This window comes from Myxine glutinosa, chromosome 5 (assembly GCF_964187855.1).
Source record: "Myxine glutinosa chromosome 5, kmMyxGlut1.1, whole genome shotgun sequence".
Lineage (NCBI taxonomy): Eukaryota > Metazoa > Chordata > Myxini > Myxiniformes > Myxinidae > Myxine > Myxine glutinosa.
This window is the reverse complement of record NC_136265.1, coordinates 38,354,682-38,375,321: the sequence shown is the minus strand read 5'-3', so window position 1 is coordinate 38,375,321 and position 20,640 is coordinate 38,354,682. Positions and strand designations below refer to the sequence as shown.

The following is a 20,640-nucleotide window of genomic DNA, read 5'->3' as shown; positions in this document are numbered from 1 at the left end:
TCACTTATTATCCAATCTCAACCAAACTTGACAGGATGACGAATGGTTACATAACGAAGGTTGTAGCACATTCATTTGCCCCCCTCCCCAAGGGGGTGTTCTCCCCCTGAGCGAGTTTGCCCGCCATAGCCGTCAATGGGGTTGCACGTTGAGGTGTATATAAATGTTAAATTAGCTTTATCGTGTCGTATTTCCAAAGAAGATTTATCGTGACGTTTTTCCAAAGACGTTTTTAATAACAAAATTAATGGTAATCGCATATTGTTAATGTTATTATAAAACAATATTAATACTAATAATGTCCCACTTCCCCAAGGCGTTTTTCCTGCAGTGATAACGTGTATAAATAGCTTATAGTAAAAATGGCGTTTCTGTGGGAGCAACGGCTTCTACAGGAAGTATAAATATTATAAACCACAAACACGTATGCTTAGCTTTTTAAACAGTCGCTAATGCTCTTTATAACACGAAATGAAGAAATTTGGGGGAATCCCGACATGTGTAAGGGAAGTTTTACTTACAGAACTGAGCGAAGATCTACTGTGCTCTATATATCCCATAAGTGTTGGATTAATAACATGACCCTTCCTGGCGCTAACGTGGCGTTTTTCATGGTGAACTTTTGAAACTCGCTCCTTCTGTTTAACACGAAACTGAAAGGGAGGAAGACCGGGGTGTGCTCATTTACCAAGCAGCTAGCTAGCGCTTGCCAAGCCAGCCGTTCCTTAACGGTTTTGAATGGAATGCTTGCTCAAATGCTTAAACCACTTGGCGATCTCTCCACAAGAAACTTGGTAAATGAACACACACCCAATGTTCTTGAGACCCGATGATAGATCGACTGTAATCTATATACCCCAAAGAGGAATGACCCTTTCTGCCCCTCCCGTAGTTAGCGGGTGTACTAGTACCTCAAATAGACAAAAGAGAGTGAATTAAAACCACACATCACCTGATTGCATCTATTTACCCACCTGGCTTACAGTAAATATAGCACCAAAGAGTTGTTCCTTTATGTCCTAAAGGAAAGAAGACAAGAGCATTACACAATGCAGAGACTCACCGGGTACGTAAATGACAGTAGATCTAATAATGAACCATCTATAGTAGATCTGCGTGTGGACTCACACACTCACTGACACACAGACCTGTAAAAGTGTCGAAAAGAGGACAATGTAAACGCCTTCAGGATTTCTAACTTTATTCTTCCCTTGGGTTGATGGATTCTTTTCATGCCAATCTTTTATCGATATGATCAAACTCATGATTTGCTCGGCCCAAAATGAAATGTCTGCATGAAAATACCCGAGGTTAAACTCTCGAGTTTTACTCAGATCATTCTACTCCAGACAGCCCTTTGTGTAGGCCACGTACATTCCCTGGGGGCTCATGTTCCTAAAAGGTCCATAATACCTCATCCTCTTCCTGTTTTGTTAGGTGGACTTGAATCAAATGTGGGGAAGGCTTCCAGGATAAATGCTTCTCAGAATGCACTTCTTGTGCACTTACAGGAAGTCCAAATAACTCCCTGGAGCAATGTCATTAATATTCATGCAGGAAATACGTACAAAAATCCATCAGGCCTTGCTGAACCGAGGGTTGTTTTTCTGTCGGGGAACACCATAATGCAGCTCTATTTCCTAACATCCAGAGAAAATATATTCCTTCCATAATGATTTTCAATGACGTTATATTATCTCCAGGTGATGAACGTACGTATATCTTGAGAGCTTGCATTGAGGCCTACATTACACTTTTAACCTGCATGCCACATAAAGTAACAAGAAAAAGAGCAATCAGAGATTGCAAACCCTCGCCAGGATGTATTTTCAGTGGTTTTTAAGGCTTTTGTGTTGAAACAAATATGGCGGCCGAACCACGTGACCGATGACGTCATCATTATTTTTTTCTCCACCAATTTATGCCTACATGACGCTCAAGAAATTTCATCTTGATCGGATGAAGTTTTGTACTTGTCGAATTATGACGTCATAATGGAGGCACATATGACATCATCATTAACATATTTTATTCCCCATGGAGAGTTCTTTACAAGGAGTCATTTCTCAATTTTTTCTATTCAGCGCTTTCGGAGATATCGAGGTGCAAATCTTTTCGGTTTTTCCAAGATGGCGGCCGAACCACGTGACCCATGACGTCATAACTAACATTAAAAAAATTATACAGGTGGAGTTGCACCTATGGTGAGAATTTCCTGTCGATCGGACCAACGGTTGCAGAGAAAATCATATTTATTCTGTGCAGACAAACAGACAAACGGACTCGAATGCAATACCCTCTCCCCAGGCGGGGGTAACAAGCATTGGGCTGATTTGCTTACTCACAACTTAACAACTCTTCCACCTTGGCTTCAATTCATCCAATCCAACCCCTACCGATTTTGTCGGCCATTCCCGCCCAATAATGGGCTGCCATTGTGGTAATTTCCCGAGGGAATCGTAATGCAAAAACCTGGCAGCACAACTAGGCCTAAGATAACACGGGCCAAACTCCACGGTGGAAAAAGGGAAAATAGACACACAGAAGTCACCCAAGGAAGTGACTCCCATTCACCAGACTCGGTGGAATAGTGATTAGAGCGTCTGCCCGGAGCCTGGGAGGTTGGCGATGGGATTCTCATCCAGGCCGAGGCATACCAAAAGCTTTAAAAATAGCACGAGCTGCTTCCTTGCTTGATGCTCAGCATTTTAAAATAATATAGAACAGCAAAACAGCCAACTATCGTATAATAACGCTTGGTGGGTTTAATGGCCTCCTCTTGCATTCAAGTTCCAACAGTGAGGCAGCAAATTTATTTATTTATTTATATCTACAGGTTTTTCACAAGTGTATCCTCTCTCTTACATGAACCCATGACCCAAGATCTTGTAGAAATATAAATACGAGTCTACCCAGTACTGATCTGGACAAAAATAAGGCAGTCGGTCTGATTCAAATTCTACTCGGAGAAGCCGATGCTCGTGGTGACATTTGCCAGTGCCATCCTTAGCAACCAGAGCGGCATTAGAGCATGCGGAACTACAACGGTACTTGGTAGAGCACATACATCCACCAGGCTGAACAGATGGCAGAGCGCATACCTCCACCAGACTGAACAGATGGTAGAGCACATACATCCACCAGGCTGAACAGATGGCAGATCGCATACCTCCACCAGACTGAACAGATGGTAGAGCACATACATCCACCATGCTGAACAGATGGCAGAGCGCATACCTCCACCAGGCTGAACACATGCCAGGGCGCATACCTCCACTGGTCCACCAGGCTGAACACATGCCAGAGCACATACATCCACCAGGCTGAAAGAGATGGCAGAGCGCATACCTCCACCAGACTGAACAGATCGCAGAGCACATACCTCCACCATACTGAAAAGATGGTAGAACACATACCTCCACCATGCTGAAAAGATGGCGGAGCACATACATACACCATGCTGAACAGATGGTAGAACACATACATCCACCATGCTGAACAAATGGTAGAACACATACATCCACCATGCTGAACAGATGGTAGAACACATACCTCCACCATGCTGAAAAGATGGCGGAGCACATACCTACACCAGGCTGAACAGATGGAAGAGCACATACCTACACCAGGCTGAACAGATGGTAGAGCACATACCTACACCAGGCTGAACAGATCGTAGAGCACATACCTACACCAGGCTGAACAGATCGTAGAACACATACCTCCACCATACTGAACAGATGGCGGAGCACATACCTACACCAGGCTGAACAGATGGAAGAGCACATACCTACACCAGGCTGAACAGATGGTAGAGCACATACCTACACCAGGCTGAACAGATCGTAGAACACATACCTCCACCATGCTGAAAAGATGGCGGAGCACATACCTACACCAGGCTGAACAGATGGAAGAGCACATACCTACACCAGGCTGAACAGATGGTAGAGCACATACCTACACCAGGCTGAACAGATCGTAGAGCACATACCTACACCAGGCTGAACAGATCGTAGAACACATACCTCCACCATACTGAACAGATGGCGGAGCACATACCTACACCAGGCTGAACAGATGGAAGAGCACATACCTACACCAGGCTGAACAGATGGTAGAGCACATACCTACACCAGGCTGAACAGATCGTAGAACACATACCTCCACCATACTGAACAGATGGCAGAGCACATACCTACACCATGCTGAACAGATGGTAGAACACATACCTCCACCATACTGAACAGATGGCGGAGCACATACCTACACCATGCTGAACAGATCGTAGAACACATACCTCCACCATACTGAACAGATGGCGGAGCACATACCTACACCAGGCTGAACAGATGGAAGAGCACATACCTACACCAGGCTGAACAGATGGTAGAGCACATACCTACACCAGGCTGAACAGATCGTAGAACACATACCTCCACCATACTGAACAGATGGCAGAGCACATACAAACACCATGCTGAACAGATGGTAGAGCACATACCTCCACCACGCTGAACAGATGGCAGAGCACATACAAACACCATGCTGAACAGATGGTAGAACACATACCTCCACCAGGCTGAACAGGTTGTAGAGCACATACCCCCTCCAGGATGAACAGATGGTAGAGCACATACCTCCACCAGGCTGAACAGGTTGTAGAGCACATACCCCCTCCAGGATGAACATGTTATAGAGCACATACCCCCTCCAGGCTGAACAGTTTACATTTTGTATGCCACTGATAGGCCGGATCTGGATTCAAACCTGAACCAAAATAAAATATCCTTGTTCCTGCCATCGAACTAATCATCCACCTAGTTTTGTCACAACTATTCCACAACTCTTTAAAATATAGTTTTCGGCCCGATATCTCTCATTAGTGATGTATCACTTAAGTTATTTGAATCCGGATCCAGATTCGGATCTTCACCCAAGTCAAATCAATTCTTCCTCATCGCAAACGTTGGTCCACCAGGCTTTGGCCGACTCGAATCCGTCCACAGCTTTTTGAGAGATCATGCTTTTTATCGTTTTAAACCCTACCATTCAATTACGATGCATTAATTAAAATATTATCCGGATCCAGATCTTCACCAACATCTAATCAATCCATCCTTGTCATTTTTTTTTTTTTTTTTTTTTTTTTTTTTTGTATACAAGATCGAGGCTCGTGAAAGACTTTTTACTTTTTTTTGAGATATCCTGTTCACAGACAGACATGGGTGAAAACACAATCCCATCCACCTTCGGTGGCGGATGTTAACATCGAACGTTTCCAGAGCATCGCATGACGACATTTTAAAAAAGCATTGAAGGTTTCACATGGGAAAGGTTGGGTGAAGTCGTGTGTACAAACAGGGACACGAGAGATTAGAATGTGCAAAACTCTATTTGTGGCGGAAGGGGAAATGGACATGGGATAGTGTGTTGGATGGTGTAAAGCAGCCAAGAGTTCATCATTACCACTTTTGGGGACAGCCAAAGGTTTATCTTAGTATGGACGAAAAATGTTTCATTGTTGAGAGCAGGTATAATCCTTTCCTGGTAGTCTGCCATCAGGTAATTGATGAGTTTTTCGTTCGTGGATTCCAGCATGACAGCATCCAGGCAATGATGCACTGTGACGTCACACAACATCGAGCTAGTGTTATGTTAAAAGGGGTGATGTGAGGGGGTGAGGGGATCAAGGGAATCATCGAAAACAGAGGCATCAATCAGGCATTAGGTAGAATCTCATTGAGGGAGTTCTTCTTCTTCCAAATGCAATAAATGGATGCAGGTAGCATTGTTTTCTTGAGAGCATGACTGTGCCACTGATGCAATGTGGGCTGGAGCAGGAATTTTTAATTTGGCCGAGTAAAACATGTCAACAAGACAAATCATCATATTCATGAATGAGGAAGATGAAACATAATCTGGCCATCCCTCTCCTCCACTTGAATATCTGTAACCATGAAGAAAAGTTCTTACCTGTGATCAGCAAAAGAGCGGACGTGCAGAAAGCTGAGCTCCGTGCCATTTCGGCGTTTTTGGAAAAACAATGACTCGCTTGGCATAGGGACATGAAACCCACGTTCACAGCCTTGGAACCTTTTTTATAGAGCAAAGTAAATGGAAAAAGTTTTGAAACCAACACTATCTCCAATATTGAGAAAGGCTGAACAAAGCGCTTTTTTAGTTTTAGCCGGTAATCCTTTGTTTAAATTGCTTCTCCGGAGTGTGGATTACATATGAAACGAGTGCATTGCGCCTGCATTCTGCAAGCAGATAAATACATCAATGAAATGAAGAATGAGTGAGCAATATGAGCTCATTATTTATGTGCAATCCAAGCTCCGCCCCTCTCCCGGCTGAGGAAGTGACACGCCTCCGTCGCAGTTCAAGCTCCGCCCCTCTCCCAGTTGAGGGAGCAAGGATACACTGGCCGAGTTTTTTTTTTACGGATATTTCCGGTTTTGGCTGGTTTTGAGAATAGAGGGACCAATTACTGAAGGTGAACAGCGAGTTGTGATTTTGAAAGGGTAACGGTACGGGTTGTGAACGAGTCGCCTCCCTACACCTTGACTGGTATGGGGAAGGATGAGGGGCTTAGAACAAAGGGCAAGACCAGATGTACCAGACCAGAGGACCAGAGACGGCCGGCTTAACAGGCCAAGGGGATTAACCCCCCCTTGCTAAGGGGAGTGCCGTCTCTGAGATCCGTAACAATTGGTGTCGAGGAGTGGGATTTGGACCCGAACCAAATTTTTAATCCATCGAAAAAATTTGGTAAAAATTTGGAGCGGCCGAAATTTTTATTAACAGCGAAATTAAATCGTGCCATGGATGGTCAAGGCGGTCGGATGCCGGTAGGGGAGGTAGAAGAGGGGTTAGAGGCAACCCAGGACCCCAGGGAACAATTGGGGGCAATGGAAGAGGAGGTTGATGAGGGTGCGGTAGCGGGGGTTGCAGGCGCACAAGATGGCGGCACCTCGCACGTGGCGGCAAGAGCCGCGCCCTTTGTACCAACGGTGGTAGACATGCAATCATTTATGGCTGAAATGGAGGCCTTTATGGCCAAGACATGTGAACAAATCGGGGAATTGAGAAATGACATGGGAAGCCAGATAGGGGGGCTAGGAAGCAAATTGGAAGGATTCGGAAGCAGATTAGGGGACAAATTGGGGGGCATAATTGGCCAAGCCAAATAAATTAATGAGGGGTTAGCGAGGGGGCAAGCCAGGTATGAGATAAGGCAGGTGGAGAGGGAGAGAGACCGCAGAGTGGGCGAAAGAGTTGCGGGGGTACGCGACGAGGTAACACGGCTTGAGAAGCGCGGGAAAAGCGAGTTGGAGCAAAGCGCAGGTAACTGGACCAGGGTAGAAATCGCGACCCGGGGTATGGCGAAGCCGGCGACCGCCGAGGTAGAAAAGGAGATTTTATTCGGACCAGCGGTCGTCGAGGAGAAAGAAATTAACAAATTAATTATAGTGGAAATTGGAATTGAAAAGACGACGGAGGTAGTCCAGGAATTGAAGGGAGAGATGGATAATGTGCAAAGTCCGTGCTCACATCACGATGCTGTGCTTGATAACCCCAATAAAGATTTGCAGGTGTTGGAGCGAGGAGGAAGAAGAATCCCCAAGGTGAGACGGGCTGTGTGTGGTGCTAAGAGGTTTTGCGGGAAGGTGTTTAGCGCACAAAGAATTTTCGCGTGCTTGGGATCGAGGCGCAACCCGGGCGCTCGTAAAAGGTCGAGTGTGTGGAGATGTGAGGCAGCACAAGGTTGCAGGACCACAAAAGTGTTGACACTAGGAAATAAGCACTCTCTGTACTTCAACCTCTTATAGGATATACCATTTACCCTCAGGGCCTGTCCACTTCTCATTTCGTGTTTGTCGTGCCACTCAAAACATTCATCTGACTTGGTGTGCAAACAGCGCTTTACGGATGTGTGTGTCTAGTGGTTTAGTCATGCTCTCAGTTACTTCCTCACAAATACAGTAACCCATTTACACAGATTAATTAAGTGTCAATATATAGTTACAGGGTGTTCCTAAAAGAACGGGACAACTTTGGTTGTAAATATACGTGTTCAGACCCAACAGATGATACAACGATACACTTTGGTTTATATGATACAGAAACTCAAAATTTTGTGCACACCAGAAATACTCCTCAATGCAAGCTTTGTCGAGTGAAGGACATCAAGGTGGTACCTGAGTTCTTATCTTCGGCTCAGCATGTTTGCGTCCATCGGTGAGCATGCAGCTATGATCCGAGAACGAAGACCCTGCAGGTTTGCCACCTTGGTGTTGTTGGACAACATCCATGACAAATCCCCAATCCTTTCAACATGTTCATGTAAATTGTTGAGGTCAATGTATCCTCCACAAAGAAAAACGGACCCACCAAGCGGTCATGGCCTTTGAAGAAAGCCACACCACATATTGACCTTTAGACTGTCGCATATGTGTTCAATGACGATGCGGGGGTATTTAGTCCCCCATATCCTCACATTATGCCGGTTGACCTTCCCAGATACATCTAAGCAAGCTTCGTCTCTGAACATGACCTTTTTCATGTAATCTTTGTCATCTTCTATGCGACTGAGCACTTCCATGGCAAACGCCTTGCGTTTTGGTCTGTAATTGGTTTTGAGTTCCTGCAGAATCTGCACCTTGTAATCATAAAGCTTCAGTCTTTTATGCAAAATCCTGTGTACAGTGGTGGCTGGTAGTCCCAGTTCTCTGGATGTGCGTCGGATTGATTTTCTGGAACTTTGTTGAAATGATTCACACACTCATTCAACGTCTGTTACACTTGTTCTTGGTCGGCCGGTACTTTTCTGTTTTTGACAACTTCCAGTCTCCTTAAACCTCTTGTACCACTTCACTGAAACTGGTCCGTGATTGCAGGTTCCTTACATACCTTGCATGGCAATTCCGCTGAAATTGTGGTTTGCATCTTGTCTCGATGAACCATTAGACGCACTGAGCTTTCACCTGTGGGGTAGCCATTTTATTTTGCATTAAACCACTACACTTGGAAAAAAGAGAAAACTTTGAGTTTCTGTACCATATTAAACAAAGGGAATCGTTGTATCATTTGCGGTACTAAATGTATTAACAACCACAGTTGTCTGGGTCTTTTTACACACACACACACCACACACACACACACACACACACACACGCGCACACACACACACGCACACACACACACACGCACACACACGCACACACACACACACCCTAAATGTTAGGGCGGCGGGCTTGGGATCCTAAGGTCCTGAGTTTGAATCCCGTTCAGCTGTTGAATTAATACCAGGTAGGGTTGACTCAGCCTGTCATCCTTCCGAGGTCGGCGAAATGAGTACCAGGGTAATGGGCCCTCTCTTTCAAAGAGGTTGGTGGCAGGATTTGCACTCCGGCCGCCGTAAAAACACCTCATTCCGTAGCACACACAGTGGTGTGTGGTGTCGGGATGGTTCTGAGGAGTCCTCCAAGGATGCAGCAACATGCTGATCCAGTGTACACTCCCATATATATATATGGGGTCTGCTTAGCAGGCATGTAGGACATCGGCCATTATAAAGCTCGCAGTGTTAAGTGTGGAAAAGTTCTGAGGAGATTATGGCTGGCTCAATAGCGCAGTGGGCTGTTCACGTGTAATCAATGGGGGTCTGTGGTTCGAGCCCCACATTGAGTCAGAAATTTTTCACACTTAGCCCCTCGCAGGAATTTGATTCCTGTTTTATATATATATATATATATATATATATATATATATATATATATATATATATATATATATATATATATATATTGTTATGGATCCGGGGGATGGCACTCCTGTTATCAAGGGGGGTTTAATCCCCTTGTCCTGTTAAGCTAGCCGTCCGACCGGTCCTGGGGGTATGACGTCACCTCCGGTCGATTGTAAGTAGGGTTGTAAGCCCAATTTGTCTTAATACCTAAGTACTACCACCGGCCATAAGCGAGGAAATACTCCCACCTGGGCCGCAGCGTGATTGGATTGCGCCGAGCGAAGCGAGCTGCGACTCGGGCCATTATCAAGAGACTAAACCCAAAAGACTAACCCGATTATAAAGCATTGGCCAAATCGTGCCACAGGTACTCAATCGGGAAAAGACTAAAGCGATCGGGGAAGAATGAAACCAAAAGGGTAAGAAAAAACAGACATTTATTAATTATTTACAAAACCAAAGAAACCAAAGGAGAAACGAAAGCAATATACAGAAGAAGAAGAAGAAGAAGACACAGGGCAAGCACTTAAAACAGTCTTATATTATACCCCAGACAACAAAAAGGACAGACAACGGACTTACATGACAAGGGAATAGCAGGCAGGAATCACTGGAAGAAGGAGAAGGTCCAGGAGGGACAACAAGGCTGGAAGGTTCGGCAGGGTACAGCAAGGAGGTCCGCTCCAGGTCCACGCTCCGGGCTGGAAGCGAGCAGCCAGCGGCAGGTACACGTTGTCGTTTCACGCGGTAGGGCTTTTGAAGCAGCTTGTCACAGAGCTCCGCGCAGCTTCCTCTCTCTCTGCCTTCTTCGTCCAACTCTCTTCCAACTCATCCAACTCGTACCTTCTCACCGACTCCATCTCGGTTCGGCTGGATCACTCATCTGCCCTAAGCAGTCCCCCGCGCCCGCCTTTATCGCTCGTGGCCGTATCAAGCCGCGGGCTCCGAGGGCACGCCTACCGGTTGGCTCACCGCGGTGCTGGTTGGCTGGTAAGGGCTTGCTGACTCAACCTCCGATGACGAGCCGACTTGCCACACCTTCTTCTGGTGGCTCCTCCCCCTTCTTTCTCGGCCCGACCGCATGGCCAATGGCGGCCGGTGGGGAGCCAGAAAACCACTCGCACCGCTTTTGAAGGGAACGTTGGAGCCCATCTTATTTGATTAATGCAACGCAGATTCAACTACTGGGAACAGATCCTTAACTGAAACACATAATAATGAGATAACTACGGAGGTCCTATGGTTCGCTACGTGTTGTTCATGGACTAACTAACGTGTTGTTCACAAGAAACTCATTTTGCAATAAATGTTCGTTTCCCATAAATCGTACACTTTCTAAAATCCAATCTCACCCCTCCCCTCCAAATCTTCCCCATAACCCCTCCCCTCCAAATCTTCCCCATCACCCCTCCCCTCCAAATCTTCCCCATCACCCATCCCTTTCAAATCTCCCCCCTTGCCCCCTCCCTCCTAAACTACCCCCGCACCCCTCCCCGCCAAGACGCCCCCTCGCCCCTCCCCTCCTAGACTCCTCCCTCACCCCTCCCCTCCAAATCTCCCCCATATCCCATCCCTTTCAAATCCCTCCCCTTGTCCCTTCCCTCCCAAACTTCCCCCTCACCCTTCCCCTTCAAATCTCTTCCCTCAGATCGGCAGTCTGCAGCCTCCTCACTCTCTGAAGACTTGGACAAAATCACAGACTGGTCAAACAAGTGGAACATGTCTTTCAATCCTGACAAATCTCACACTCTTACTATGTCTCTCCGAAAAGATCGACTGGACAACCCTCCCATCTACTTTCTCAACAATCCTCTCCAAGAAGTTCTGTCGCTCAAGCTTTTGGGTCTCACTATCTGCCATGATCTTTCTTGGGAAAACCACATTTCCAAGCTGGCCTCCAAAGCCAGTCGCCGACTGGGCATCCTCCGTCGTGCGAAGTCCTTCCTCGGCACACCTGAGCTCCTCACCACATACAAGGCTTTCATCCGCAGCTCAATGGAATACTGTTCTCCCCTATGGGCCGGTGCTCCTGCCTCACACCTAGCTCGGCTTCACGCTGTTGAAACCAAAGCTTTCAGAATTATTGGAATCTCCCGCGATGAAGCTATCTCTGAGGGCCTTTCACTCACTCACCGCAGGCAGGTAGGTGGTCTTTCTGTCTTCTACCGACTCCTCTCCGGCCTTGCACCCCCAGCTCTCTCTGTGCTCTGTCCCCCAAATATTCCTACAGGTCGCACAAGATCTGCCAGCAACCCTCTGATGGTTAAACTGCCGAAATCTCGGCTCTCTGCTCACCTTCACTCTTTCATTCCTCTTTTCTCCCGCCTCTGGAACAAACTCCCTCACTCCCTTCAATCCCACTCCTCCCTCCAGGTCTTTAAAACAGCTGTTCACCACCATCTCTTATCTTCCCCCATCCAAAACCTTGATCTTTTCTACCCCCGCTAATTCACCCCAGATCCACCTTGTTTGAAATTCCAACTTCTTTCCTGGAAGTCCTGGCAGTGTCCATATGTTTTATACCTCTCCCACCGCCCCCTTCCCATGCCCCCCCCCCCCAAAGCCCTCGCCCTCTCTCAGATCTCTCGATGTCTCCATGTCTCTCGGTCCCTGCTCTCAAATGTTGTGTTTGTGTCCTTCCCCCTCTCTCTCCATCTTGGCTACTGCTCCCGATGTTATATGTTTTATGTGTCGGTATGTCTTTCTGTGTGATTAATGTTCGCTCTTTCACGAGCCTCGATCTTGTATACAAAAAAAAACAAAAAAAAACTAGGGTGCGATCTTTAACAAGCCAACTGATGGGGATATTTACAGGGGAAACATTTATAAGGGATACATTTACTAAAATTTACTAGTGAAAGTTCTAAAAACCATAACAATATATATATATTGTTGCGGATTCGGGGGTCGGCGCTCCCCTTACCAAGGGGGGGTTAATCCCCTTGTCCTTTAAGCTGGCCGTTCCCCCAACCCTAGAAGTTATAACGCTCCTTCCGGTTGGGAGCAGCCAGGGTGATTGGTCAATGAAGTCCCAAATACCTGAGTGCTACCCCTTGCCGTGAAACAGGGAGATAACTTCTGCTCGGACCGCGGACAAGATGGAAATTGCCGAGCGGTTTAGCAATCCGCGATTCGAGCCGTTAGCAATAAGACTAACCCGATTCTGAGTGATTGGCCAAATTGTGCCACCGGTACTCAATAAGGAAAAGACAAAGACGATCGGATGAGAGCAGAAGGAACCAAAAGGTAAGGAAAGAACAAATATGATTTATTACTTACACTAATAAAAGAGGAAATGAATGAAGGGCATGTACAATAAGAAGAAGAAGCAGACACAGGGCAACCTTATACAGTCTTAATTAGCACGCCCAGGACAACACAAACAGACTTACACGAAAGGGGAATAGCAGGAAGGAGGAGAAGGTCCAGGCAGATGGCAGGGGAGGAAGGACCGGGCAGATGGTTCAGTTGTTGAGGTCCGGCTCCAGGTTCACGCTCCACTCCGGTCCACACTTTGGTTCTGCGGCGAAACCGGGCAGGTAGCGCTGCTCGTATTACACAGTTCGTATCAAGCAATTGCCCAGCGCAGTTTGATCACAATAAGCAGTCCACGGTGCAGCCCTTGCGCAGTGCGCGTTTCCCAGCGAGTTCGTAAAAGGGCTTTGCACTTGCGCTTATATAACGCGCACGTGTATCAAGCCGCATGCTTTTTAGGTCCGCCTACCGGTGAACACGCCTCGGCCATGATTGGTCGCGAGGGTTCACCGGCTCCTTCCTTCGTGACACGTTGATGGGGCCACGCCTCTCTCTGACAACTCCTCCCCCCTTTTCTCCGCTCTGACCGCATGGTCAATGGCGTTTGGAGCCAGCGCTGCGGCTGGCAGAGACGCGCAATACACTTTGGAGGGAGGCTACACCGCAAAATGAAGGGGATTTGAAAAGGGGCCTAGGTTATTTGATTAATACAACGCAGAGTCAAACTATTGGAAACATAGCCTTACCTGAAACACATATTAATGAAATAACTGAAGAAGGTTCCTATGGTGTCCTACGTGTTGCAATATGGACTAACTATGGGTGCAACCTTTTTAAGTGAAGATAATTATTTACAAGAATTATTATTTACAAGTGAAGGTTCTAAAAACCGTAACACTGCACCCTTCTCTCCTCCAGGCACATCCCGTGCCGACAAAACTTTAACTTAGTGTGACACTCAGGTGTAGTAACCCTCTACTTTTAACCTCACCCTTAGTGCGACATGTTTAAAACTAGATATGTCCCGCCTGCTGCGTTGCATTCTACCTAACTGACTCACACCCACAGAATAACCGAATTCGGAATTAATTTTCAAACTAAACATTTACGGTGGGGAGCATTATTTACAAAGAACACTATTTTGATTATTTACAAAACTACACCCAGGACCTGTCGTTTGGGGAAACAAAAGCAGCACTTTTGAGAAGAGGAAAGGTCATGCACTGCACTGCACTGATACTGATACACCATACCCACATGCACAGAAATGCACAATTAAATAATAAGGTGCACTAAAAAGCACAAAAGCACCATCATGCACAAAAAGCACCAATAAGCACCACCATGCACGAAAATCACCAATAAGCACCACCATAAGTACAGCATACACGTTTCAACAATCATCAAATGGCGTCTTCTCAGGTGGGCCGATGGCTGCTGGGACGATGTTCCTTGGTATTGTCACTTGCTGCCTATTTAATAATAAAAGGGCACAAACCGCGTCCACTTTTTTTTTAACTTTACGGCCAGCAGGGCCCAACTAAGGGTGGTCCACCTGCATGGCTTAGGTGCCACCTCAACCGTGGTCCGCAAGCAGATGCCGCTGGCCACAATGGCCGGTCCCCAGCAGAGGTGCCAGGCCCCAAAACGTGGGGTCCATAAAGTGGTGCTCGGCCACAAAAACGTGTGGTCCATAAAGTGGTGTACCGATCCAGGCAGGCAAGCAGCGAGGGTGCGGGCGCACAACTGCGACACCTGCACACTTTCCCTTCGGCACACAAAGACCACGGCCCATGAGTGGGGAAGGAAGACAAAGCAGGGTTAGTGGGGTGCAAGGGCGCAAGGGTACACATCAATACAAGGCAGTGCAGAGTGAGGTGCGCAGGAGAGCAAGCCGAGAAAGCTCGTCCCGACCATACATCCCCCCCCCCCCCTGTCACCTAATCTACCCTTGCCCTTACCCCATATTTACACAATTTTACAAATCCGTCGCTAACGTCCTGTCTTCCTCATTTCCCCCTAAACCAAATTTGCCATCAATCCCAATTCCTCATCAATCCCTCCCAAGGAGGGAGAGATGGAACCACAAACACAATGTCACCCCCACGTCATGATGCGTCTCAGCATTCCCAAACATTTGCAAACCATGGTGTGGAGTACTGTCACCTCAGGTGAGTGGATGCGGATGGTGCGAAGAGATTTTCCTCCTAACTATCCTTCTAATTGAATTTAACACACATTACACTACCCGGGGTCTTTCCCTGCCAAACCATTGGCCATTTTTACTCTATGTGGTTCTAAGAACCGAACTCCCATTGAACATACTGTGGCGCTCACCAATTTGGGGTCTCTCCCCCCCGATTCTTCACCCTGTGCCCTCGCACAATTTCGGGGCTGGGTCGTGTGGCTCCCCTAGCAGGTCTAACTTACCTGCGCACCACCGCCACTGTACGTCGCCACCCGAGCTTACCTGCTCCTCACCCTAACCTGGGGAAGGCCCTCTGGCTCTCTCACCCCACTACCGCCCTCTCTGGCGTCGGGCTACCCGGGTCCTCTCCATAGGATCCTCGGGCCCCATTGAACACTAACACAACTCTACCTGGCTCCCAGAGCCTACCTGCCACCTCACCTGGCCGACAGACTACCAGTGGCGGAGTGCTCAACTACAAATGGTCACACAACTACCACAACCCCCAAGGAACTGGAGCCGCATGCAGCTGAAGCTCCGAGGGAGTTGGTGACGTAATGTCATGGTCAAGGACCATAACCTCCAACTGACATCGTTCCGAGCATAACTCCCAAGGGATTCCAACCGCATGCAGTTGAAACCCCAAGGGAATTGGTTACTCCGGACACCAGGTGGGAAATTATGGTAGGCAATGACCATAACTACGAATTCAGCCACACGCCCACCCATTCCACTTTACTCACACACCAATCAAAGCAGTACTCTGCTACTCTCGCACGACAGATGTCAATATCCACCAAATTTACCTACTCCCTCTAGCTACTTTAAAACTACCCTCCCCGGGTACTCGTGAAGGGGGGTCCATCCTTCCCCCATTCACTCTTTCGCACCATACACTCCACTCCATGTATTCCACACTCCCACTCCACACCATCCATTCCAGACCATTTATTCCATCCAACCATTCTCACTTGCCACCATGCAAGTGCAAGTCAATCACCCAATGCACAATCACACCTTTCACAATACTGTGCTCATGCACTTTCTACACACACACATCATTCTCATGAGCATTGCCTCACTTCATCACCCTCACTACAAACACACTGCATCAGCTAATCTGACTACTGCCCTTCTATTACTCGTGCTTCCCAGTCACCCCTTATACTATTGCACATCCCACGTCGTTAACATCCATCTAACCTATTCTACGTCCCCGCTACCGGTATCAATGTCACTACTTAAATCTTGTCCCTATGGTCAGCTATTTCCCTATACATTAACCAAGCCCTCCCTGGCTAGGTTTTCACCACCATGCCCCATAAACTAAAGCTCATGTGCCCCCAAGATGAGTAATGTGAATGGTAAAACTACCATCCATCGCTAGACCATATACCATTTGCCATCATCACTATCACTATCCAGTCACTACTCTGAGCCTCTCGGTGCGTCAATGTGTTTTCAAAGCTCGGCTTCGCAAAGCCGCGCGATGCATACGGGTGGTCTGGTCTACTGTGGTTGGGTCTGTCTGGCATTCGGATTCAGGGGAGGAGGTTTTGTCGGGCCAAGGCTCCAAGCACCATCCCTACGCAGGGCCTTGCGCCCCCATGCGCGGTTGCCCAGCCTTGTTTGGCTGGAGCGCCGCCACCACAAGGGGGCGCTGCTCCGGCCCCTTCTCCTTCCCCTCGAACCGGGCCGATCGCTTTGCCTGGCAAAGCGCGGTACCGACCGTACAGGTGGGGCCCAGCCCGAATCGTGCACGACGCCCCATGCAGGGGCGAAACTGCACCGATCCCGGCCGGCCCCCGCAGCACACAAAGCCCGTCACGGACTGAGAGCTCGCGTCGGCTAAACGTCGGCCTAACCGCTGCCCCGGTCAACGTCGATGCTCCCATTGCATGCTCACACCATGCGTTCCTTTTCCTACTCACACCTCGGGGCGTCTCCGCGCCTCTCATACACTCCACGCACTCTTTTACCGCACTCTCTCTCCGTGCACTCTCTTCCCTCGCACACTCCATTATCACACACACCTCCGTTCCACACCCTTCTCACGCACACTCGTCATTCGCACACTTCATTAACACACCTCCTCGCGCCCACTCCTCAGTTACATCCTCTGTAACAACCATGGGTGTGCACTCTTCTGCACACCCAATCACACGCTCTGGTGTGCACTCCCACACACTCGCCACAACCAACTCAGGTGTGCATTCTCGCACACTTGCCACAACCAACTCACACTCTATCACTCGTCGTTCCACTTCCACACTCACACTCCGATGTGCATTCACTCTCGCACTCGGTTTCAGTATCATACTCTCGCTCCGGCGCACTCTTCTTCCTCACACGTGCGCCATTCTCTTTCATACACCTTTTCTTCACACTCGCGCCATTCACTTTAGCACAGCGCACAAAGGACCTTCCACAAGCGCCCGGGTTACGCCTGAATCCCAAGCACGTGAAAAATCTTTTTGCGCCAAACACCTTTCCGAAAAATCTTTTCATCCCATATACTACCCGGCTCACCTTTGGGATCCTCCTCTCCACACGCACCTGCAAATCTTTATCTATCTATAATTCCAGTAATCTCTGTGTGTGTGTCTGTGTGTGTGTGTGTGTGTTTGTCTGTGACCGCTGTTTCTCGACAACTACCGGTCCGATATACTTGAAACTTGCCAGGTATATTGCTGGGGACCCGAGGATGTGCCTTTTCAAGGTTTGAAATTAATCGGACAAGTGGTTCCCAAGGTATGGTCACCGTACTCGCAAGCCGTTCGCTTTGGCTTTGCGAATGGACCAAACCATTTCATGTAAATAGAGGGGGGGGGGGGGGGGTTCTGTGGTCGTTACTGGCTTTGCGAATGGACCAAACCATTTCATGTAAATAGAGGGGGGGGGGGTTCTGTGGTCGTTACTGCCACGTGGTTTCAAAGTTTTTTTTTGTTGTTGTTGTTTGCACGCATGTTTTTTTGCACGCACGTACGGGCAAGCACGTACGGGCAAGCACGTACGTGCGGGCACGCCCTAGTAAGGATTAAGCACGGCATCATGATGTGATACAGACTTTGCACATTATCCATTTCTTCACCCCGCGAGTGCTCTTCTATGCCTGCCGTCTCTCCAATTTCCATTATTGGTTCGGTTGATTCCATTTTAATTTCTTTTTCCATTGGGATTAATTCTTTTTCTTTTTCCGCTGCTGCATATGAATTTGCCTTGTCCAATTCGGCGGCCGTCGGGTTTTTCACACCCCGAGTCGCGATTGATGTGTACACCCCGATTTGATGTGTACCCTCACCCGGCTTGGCTTTGCTCTGGCTCGCTTTTCCCGCGCTTCTCAAGCCGTGTTACCTCGTCGCATACCATTGTGACCTCCTTGCTCGGCTTGTGGTCAAACTCAATGTCCTTCTCCAATGCTTTTATATCTCTCTTTGGCTCCGCCATCATTTCTTTTAGTTCATTAGTCATTTGAACACCCATTTTGTTAATTTCCCTGGTGGATATGATCCCCTGGGCATACATTCTGTTTTCTTCATCTCACTGGGTCAAAAATGTCAGCAATTGTGCAAAAAATGGATCCCAGGCCGTTGACAACGCGGGCTCGACTGCCGCGGCCATGTGCGAGGCGCCGCCATTTTGTGCACCTGCAACCCCCGCTACCGCACCTTCTTTGCTTTCCTCCTGCATTACTCCCACCTCTTCCCTGGGGTCCTGGGTCGACTCTACCCCTTCTTTTACCTCCTCCACAGGCATCCGATCGCCTTGATTATCCATGGCACGACTCAATTTGGATGTTAAATAAAAATTTTGGCCACTCGTAATTTTTGACCAAATTTTTTAAGATGGATTAAAATTTGGTTCGGGTCCAATCACACTCCCAGACACCAATTGTTGCGGGTTCGGAGTACGGCACTCCCGTTACCAAGGGGGGGGGGGGGGTTAGTCCCCTTGTCTTTTAAGCTGGCCGTCTCCGATCCTGGAAATTATGACGTCACTTCCGGTCGGTATTAGCCAGGGTGATTGGTCAATGAAGTCCCAAATACCTGAGTGCTACCCCTGGCCGTGAAACAGGGAGATAACTTCTGCTCGGACCGTGGACAAGATGGAAATTGCTGAGCGGTTTAGCAATCCGCGATTCGAGCCATTAGCAATAAGGCTAACCCGATTCTGAGCGATTGGCCAAATCGTGCCACCGGTACTCAATGGGGAAAAGACAAAGACGATCGGATGAGAGAAGAAGGAACCAAAAGGTAAGGAAAGAACAAATATGATTTATTACTTACACGAATAAAAGAGGAAATGAAAGAAGGGCATGTACAATAAGAAGAAGAAGCAGACACAGGGCAACCTTATACAGTCTTAATTAGCACGCCCATGACAACACAAACAGACTTACACGAAAGGGGAATAGCAGGAAGGAGGAGAAGGTCCAGGCAGATGGCAGGGGAGGAAGGTCCAGGCAGATGGTTCAGGCGTTGAGGTCCGGCTCCAGGTTCACGCTCCACTCCGGTCCACGCTTTGGTTCCGTGGTGAAACCCGGCAGGTAGCGCTGCTCGTATTACACAGTTCGTATCAAGCAATTGCTCAGCGCAGTTCGATCACAATAAGCAGTCCGTGGCGCAGCCCTTGCGCAGTGCGTGTTTCCCAGCGAGTTCGTAAAAGGGCTTTGCGCATGCGCTTATATAACGCGCACGCGTATCAAGCCGCATGCTTTTCAGGTCCGCCTACCGGTGAACACGCCTCGGCCCTGATTGGTCACGAGGGTTCACCGGCTCCTCCCTTCGTGACACGTTGATGGGACCACGCCTCGCTCCGACAACTCCTCCCCCTTTTTCTCCGCTCTGACTGCATGGTCAATGGCATTTGGAGCCAGCGCTGCGGCTGGCAGAGACGCGCAATACACTTTGGAGGGAGGCTTCGCTGCAAAATGAAGGGGATTTGAAAAGGGTCAAACGATGCCAACACCACAGATGCCAATATCCAACCACAATTTACCTACTCCCTCTACCTACTTTTAAACTACCCTCCCCAGGTACTCGTGAAGGGGTCCATCCTCCCCATCCACTCCTTTCGCACCAACCACTTCACTCCACGTATTCCACACTACTCACTCCACACTATCCATTCCATACTCCATTTACTCCATGCTCCATCCACTCCAGACCACCTATTCCATACAACCATTCTTCATTCACCGGTACTTTCATTTGCACACCTTGTGCCCACACACCTGGTGGCACTTGCACACCTGGTGGCACCTGCACACCTGGTGGCACTTGCACCCTCCTTCCCTCCAGGACCATTCACTCAATACAATACACTCAACTCAATGCACAATCACACCTTTCACAATACTCTGCTCAATCACTTCCTACACACACACTGCATCATCTGATCTACCTGGTTTTCCCTCTAACTTAGTGCTTCCCATCTTCCCTTA

General features: G+C 48.1%; 2 protein-coding genes across 2 annotated transcripts in view; one reads left to right on the top strand and one right to left on the bottom strand.

Moving 5' to 3' along the window:
* LOC137428659 (ligand-gated cation channel ZACN-like) overlaps positions 1 to 18,644 on the bottom strand; it is a 44,771-nt gene extending 26,127 nt beyond the window's left edge. The window contains exons 1-6 of the mRNA XM_078777054.1: positions 18,499 to 18,644; positions 17,474 to 17,643; positions 8,917 to 8,990; positions 8,504 to 8,659; positions 8,205 to 8,333; positions 975 to 1,019 (exon numbers count right to left, since the gene is read on the bottom strand). Coding sequence (XP_078633180.1) covers positions 975 to 1,019; positions 8,205 to 8,333; positions 8,504 to 8,659; positions 8,917 to 8,990; positions 17,474 to 17,643; positions 18,499 to 18,644 — 720 coding nt within the window. The remainder of the gene's footprint in view (positions 1 to 974; positions 1,020 to 8,204; positions 8,334 to 8,503; positions 8,660 to 8,916; positions 8,991 to 17,473; positions 17,644 to 18,498) is intronic.
* The window catches only part of LOC144892253 (uncharacterized), a 350,787-nt gene that overhangs the window by 147,791 nt on the left and 182,356 nt on the right, over positions 1 to 20,640 (top strand). The window lies entirely within an intron of this gene.